The sequence below is a fragment of the Scylla paramamosain genome, chromosome 3 (assembly GCF_035594125.1).
Source record: "Scylla paramamosain isolate STU-SP2022 chromosome 3, ASM3559412v1, whole genome shotgun sequence".
Taxonomy (NCBI): Eukaryota; Metazoa; Arthropoda; class Malacostraca; order Decapoda; family Portunidae; genus Scylla; species Scylla paramamosain.
The window spans coordinates 11,680,001-11,687,059 of record NC_087153.1 but is presented as its reverse complement, the minus strand read 5'-3'; the positions used below and the strand labels follow the sequence as shown (position 1 = coordinate 11,687,059).

At 44.7% G+C, this 7,059-nt stretch overlaps 1 protein-coding gene across 1 annotated transcript; it reads left to right on the top strand.

Annotated features, from left to right (window-relative positions):
- The first annotated feature begins 269 nt into the window (after positions 1-269).
- On the top strand, positions 270-5,582 carry LOC135096318 (DBH-like monooxygenase protein 1). Its single transcript, XM_063997741.1, has 4 exons — positions 270-312; positions 1,027-1,172; positions 1,945-2,091; positions 3,503-5,582. Exons 1-4 carry the CDS (start codon positions 270-272, stop codon positions 3,731-3,733), a joined length of 567 nt encoding a protein of 188 aa, XP_063853811.1. The 3' UTR covers positions 3,734-5,582.
- The last annotated feature ends 1,477 nt before the right edge of the window (positions 5,583-7,059 follow it).

The following is a 7,059-nucleotide window of genomic DNA, read 5'->3' as shown; positions in this document are numbered from 1 at the left end:
TAAATAACAGAAGAGAGGGAAGCAGACATAGACAAGCAAAAAAAAAAAAGAAAGAAAGAAAGAAAGAAAACAGAAACATCCAAGCAAACAGACAGAGAAGCAAACAAACAGCCAGACAAACCCCCCACAAACATGCACGCACAAAACCACACAAACACACGGCACGAGCACACAAACACAAACAGGTAGACAAACTAAATCATATTCCTCCTCCGACAGACTGCTGAAATATGTCTTAATGTGATATGAACCTGAGACAAACGCGCCGCATGTGGTGTTCCAGTGTTCCAGACCAAAAGGAGTCCAAGGACCGTATTTTGGAACACTTCTGCGCCGCACCTTCACAACTTTCAAAAGGCTCTAGTTGAAGTTACACGGGTCTTTAAGGGTGTTTTTGTGTTTCTAGTGAGCGATTAACGAGATTTCTACATTTATAGCAGGAGAAACACTCTTGGGAACCCGGCTACTAGTCATCTCTATGGCACTGGAAAGTAGTCGTGGTGAGAGAGCAAAGCGTTTCTGAATACGGACACAATTCCCGGCCAACCGAGGAACAAACAGCGGGCGTGATGAAGCAGCGCATCCCGGACAGCCGCTAATAATGCTTAACGCGCTAGTTTCTGTCTTTTTATGTTTGGTGTGTGTGTGAGAGAGAGAGAGAGAGAGAGAGAGAGAGAGAGAGAGAGAGAGAGAGAGAGAGAGAGAGAGAGAGAGATTCATCGACAGGAAATAACACCTAAGAAATCGTCATGTTGCTATAAAAGAGAACGACAACAACTATAGTGACAGCAACACACCCACTACTACCATGGACAGACAGATAGACAGCCAGACAAACAGAGAGACAGAGAGAGCAGCAAGAGATCCTTACGAATAAAGAAATGTGACAAATTTCGTAGACAGAAGAAAAGACAAAACTACAATGAAATCAGAAATAAGACAACGTAAAAAGAGTAATAAAAAGACAAGAGACGACAGGAAAATAGTTTTCATATAAAAATATAATGTAATTAACAGTCTGTTCAGGAGACGAGGATGAAAGAATTGGATGTGAGGAACAAGGAAGCGAGGCAGCAAGTGGCGGAGTGGTGGAGGAGGCGGGCAGGGCTGCAGGAGGGGCTGGGGACCTGACTCAGTATGTTCAGTGCAAACATAAGCATGCTCTGGAGAGGGCAAACAAAAGCACATAAGCACGAGGGAGAACACACGGGATACCAACACAAACGAGAAATAAAGAAGGTGTATCGTACTTATACTGCATTACACCTACAAGACGTACTACGTAGTTATATCTATTATCGTACACTGCACTTCTGCTAACCCTCGTCTGGTCCTGTGTCCGTGTCTATATTTGTCCAGTGCCTTATTGTTTTTCTTTAGTTGATGCATTCTTCGTCCGTATCACCTCTTCTTGTGCTGTATTTCAGGTATCTATATTTCTGTTGGGGGTAAGCTGTATGTATGTTTTTTGCCATATCAAACATCTTTCGTTCCTCAACTTTTCATGTGTACTCTCAATTCTTTTTTTTTTTCGTCTCAGGAACAGATTTATCCTACTTTTGCTAGTCCATTTATTAGCTTATATATTATAACTATGTCTACTTTTTTCTCTCTTCCTTCTTTATATATATATATATATATATATATATATATATATATATATATATATATATATATATATATATATATATATATATATATATATATATATATATATATATATATATATAAATATATATATATATATATATATATATATATATATATATATATATATATATATATATATATATATATATATATATATATATATATATATATATATATATATATATATATATGTGTGTGTGTGTGTGTGTGTGTGTGTGTGTGTGTGTGTGTGTGTGTGTGTGTGTGTGTGTGTGTGTGTGTGAGACCTTTCTCTAAGCACGACTTTTTTTGCAGGATTACTGGGCTGACAAGAATGGGCCTCCCATCCTGGACGCGTCCCAAGACTGGAAGCTACTGACGGGGCGCCAGAACGACACCCACACCATGGTCCGCGTGCGCCGCCCCATCAAGCCCTACACCATAGACGACATCAACGTGGTGGTGAGCACGCGCACGCCCTCCCAACCCCTGCACGCACACACCAAGCAGCGCTACCCATCATCACTTACTACCTAATGTATCTCTTCCTTCCCCATCTACTCGCGCGCGCGCATACACACACACACACACACACACACACACACACACACACACACACACACACACACACACACACACACACAAAGAAACAAGCAAACAAACACACACACACACAAACAAACAAACAAACACACACACACACACACACACACACACACACACAAAGAAACAAGCAAACAAACACACACACACACAAACAAACAAACACACACACACACACACACACACACACACACACACACACACAAAGAAACAAGCAAACAAACACACACACACACAAACAAACAAACACACACACACACACACACACACACACACACACACACACACACACACACACACACAAAGAAACAAGCAAACAAACACACACACACACAAACAAACACACACACACACACACACACACACACACACACACACACACACACACACACACAAAGAAACAAGCAAACAAACACACACACACACACAAACAAACAAACACACACACACACACACACACACACACACACACACACACACACACACACACACACACACACAAAGAAACAAGCAAACAAACACACACACACACAAACAAACAAACACACACACACACACACACACACACACACACACACACACACACACACACACACACACACTTCATGAGTATCTACAACAGTATTCTCTTTCCCTTCCCGGTCCCATCAGAATCTCATCACCAGCCCAGTCCATCACCTCCTCTCACAAACCCTTCAACTCCGCCCAGGACACTGCTTGATTCCATCCCCAACACCCTGCCACACACACACACACACACACACACACACACACACACACACACACACACACATCTAGCAGCAAGTAAGTACGAGATGTAAGCCGTGGGATTGTGACCTTGCTGTCTTGGTGTGTGATCTGTGGGTGGTGTGTTCTTAAACGTTTTGGGATCTCACATGCAGAAACCACAAAAAAATGACAAGTGTTTTCTCTTTGTAGACGCAGAATCTTTAGTAAACTGTCACCAGAATCCTGAATACCCCCGCCCTGTATAACTTCTACAGAGTCTAAGAAATTAGTCAAACTGAGAGAGGCACAAAAAATTATCAAGCTGAAAGAAGGCATCAAAAACTAGTCAAGCTGAGGGAGATATGAAAAAATAATGATAACCAAGAATAAGGAAGTACAAAAAAATAGGGAAACTGAAAGAGGCATAAAAAATATTCAGTCTGAAAGCGACATAAAAAAAATTAAAAAAAAAAAGTCAAGCTGAGAAAGGCATCTAAACATTTCAGAACCCGATCCTGACTCTCTCTCCCCCCCCCGGCAGGATGAACCCACGTGGATACTATGGGCCTGGCACCCGCACGACCCCGGCGAAGACCTGCAGAAGGCTTACCACAAAGGCAACCGAGGGAAGCGCAAGCTGTGTCTCTTAAGAACCAAATGCTGGCCGCCTCCTCCTGTCAACGCCGTCGTTTCCACCACCACCACCACCACCTCCGCCACCCACTTTCACCTCCTCCTGCTCCTTCCCGCGCTTCTGCCTCGTTTCTTATGAGCTCAGCCACGCCGCTACTGCTGTATCTAGGAATTTATCTTTTTTTCTCTATATTTTTTTCTTTTTTTTTTGCTCTGGGGATGCATTCACTGTACCTTGGGACCTTAGTATGAAGGGCACGGGCCACGCGCAGCGGTGAAGAAGTGTTCAAACCGGAGAGACGCATCGGGGAAGACGTCTGGAGCTGAGAGTTGTAATGGGGAGATCTTACGTGAAAACTGAGAGAGAGAGAGAGAGAGAGAGAGAGAGAGAGAGAGAGAGAGAGAGAGAGAGACAGACAGGCGCACAGACGAACAAACAGATAGGTAGACAAACAGACTTACGAACAGACGATCAGACAGACAGACACGGACAGGCAAAAAAGCAGAACAGACAGACAGACAGACAGACAAACAGACAGACAGATAGACAGGCAGACAGATAGATAGAGCTGGACAGATAGGCAGACTGATACGAGAGAACGGGCCTTACTGGGCACCACCCGGAGCGGGGAAGGACCCATTGCTTGTCACATATACCTCACACGCCAGCCGCCGCACCCTCCCGCCCGACGACTCACGCCGGGGTGAGGCTCGCCGGGTGTGACGTCACCTTCTCTTCACTCACTCACCGCTGCTGCCTCCTTCCTCTATCGCGCCAGCCAAACACGTCACACTGAGGGAGCCGACTCTCGCCGCTGCCGATCTATTACAAGAGGAGACATGACCGACCTGAGACTGGCAGGGAGTGCCGCATGAGTTAGCAGCCATGTGGGGGGGGGAAGGGGCTTGTTCCGCCGTGCCCGTGCCTTACAGGCGCGTGAATGGAGTGACGTCACACCCGGGTCCTGGCGAGCGTCCGTCGGTCAACATGAACAGGGATTACATCTCGTCTAGAGTGACCTTGATGCCGCGCGGGGGAGCCTCTCAGGCCTCAAGCAATCCTTCGCTATGCACTACCCCAAATGTGTTTGGAGGCTGTAATAACCCCCCAATTTCCCATATCTATCTATCTATCTATCTATCTATCTATCTATCTATCTATATATATATATATATATATATATATATATATATATATATATATATATATATATATATATATATATATATATATATATATATATATATATATATATATATATATATATATATATATATATTGTAAGTATGCAATTTGCTTATCTAATTGAAGAAGAGGAAATTTATTATTCTCTAAAACAGATGCTCCATTCTCCCTCTGGTCTGCTCTCCCTGAGGAACACGCCCCCGCCCCCGCAGGCACCAGGGTCCACACAGCAGGCCGCCTCTCCTCGACCCTGACACCCCTGCTCTCCCTTCGCTCCCTCACCTGCGCAACTCACAGGACACCGCGGACTCCCCCAACCCCGCCCTCACCAGAGGGGTCTTAGCACTGGAGGCACGGGAGGGAGGCGACCCTGCAGCCCTGGCCTGCAGCCACACGTTGCCGAAGGTGGCCTCAGGGTGCAGGATGGAAAGTACTTCTGCTGATTCAAATCGGTGTAATAACGACCGCCTCTGAACGCCCACCACTAACCCGCACCTTTCCGTCGACTGTCTCCCGCTCGTGCTTGGCCACCAAGTCTGCCGCTCACCAGGATGTGTACCGTTACGCTGTATTACTTCGTGCATTCCTTCTTCATCTCCTTGTCGCGGCTCGCACGCCAGCAGGTGTGTCTTCCCGCTCACAGATCCTCACTTCTTGGACGGGAGGATTTCCTCTTGGTTCACGAGTCTGCGTGAAGAGCGCGACGTAGTGAAATATTATGTGGCAATTCCTTAGTCGTTTCCTCTCATTATATATTTATCTACGTAGCTCTTAAGTTTATTCTACATTTCTCTCAAATCAATTCGTATGTACAGTCAAATATAAATATCTAGTTATGGAAAAATTAAATTGTCACTGTGAGGTCACAGATGCCAGATAATGAACAGGTGAACATCACTGGCGGGAAAACTTAATCTTTCGCTGCCTCTCAGAGTGGTAGCGGCGGCCATATTTTTATACATTTAGGAGTGTTGCGGCAGCCTGTGTGGGGCATCAGGCTGGCCAACCCACGTGTAATAGTCCCATAATTTATTTTTGACATGTAATCTGGATAGGACAAAAGAGTAGTTGAAAGAACAAATAAATGTAGGAATATGGAATCGTTGCTACGCCTGTATGCCGCTCCAGCCTGTAAATAAGCCGGTCGTTGACTGGTCTCCTAATTATTAGAGTAAGAAAACAAGGACCAGCCACCGAGAGGCTTACTCCTCTAGGAGCATTTTCATCTGCATTGGACAACATTTATCAATAAGTGTACACACCCTTATGTAGCTGTGTGCATGTATCAGATACACAACATACACGAATCACCTATGTATATCCGTAACATAGTCCAAGACTTTTTTCCAAGTTGCGAATATTATGTACATACTACGTGTTGTCCGCGGCGCGCGGCGGCGGGGCCGCGAACCCTTGCCGTGGCGGGGCTGGGAGGCTACGGCGCCACACTCAGACACACAGCGGCAGACGCGCCAAGCCAGTCTACGCGTCTGCTTTCATTCATTATTCTTATTTTCAATAAGACATGACAAAGTAACTAATATATATATATATATATATATATATATATATATATATATATATATATATATATATATATATATATATATATATATATATATATATATATATATATATATATATATATATATATATATATATATATATATATATATTATGGTTGTAATGGGTGATGAGCAAAAAGCAAATCAGCCGCAAACACTTTCATTGACAAACCTGCGCCGTTGCCGTAGAGTTAAGCGGCGTAAGCGGCAAAGCAGCACAGTCTTGTTTCCCTAGGCATGAAGTGAGTCACGCGATAACCTCCAATGTTCCATTAAGTAGTTCCGGCACCTTGCCGTCAGCGTCCATTAACACATATTAGATTAAATGTGTCGCTGCAGAGCTCTCCCAAGGCCGCCGCGGTAAGCTGTGTAAGCAACGCTACACAATCACGGGGCGCTGCCGCCGCTCCGACATCTGTCACCGCTCACTGGTTATCACCACAGTCGCTCATCACACGCTTTGCTGATCTGCAATGTTATCACTCATCCCACGACGCTCGGCATCCAGACTATCGACACTAACATGAAACCACTGAGTCAGCGTTGTAAAGGAAAAGGTTTTCTATTGCGCTTCTAGATCATCTTGTCGAAAATAGGTGTTTGAAATGTAATACTCACTTCACTGGAAAATCGGGTGGATGTTTATCCTCCGTCAGTGGTCCCATGCACACCACCACCACAGCCTCCATCATCCGCCATCGCCATCATCACCAC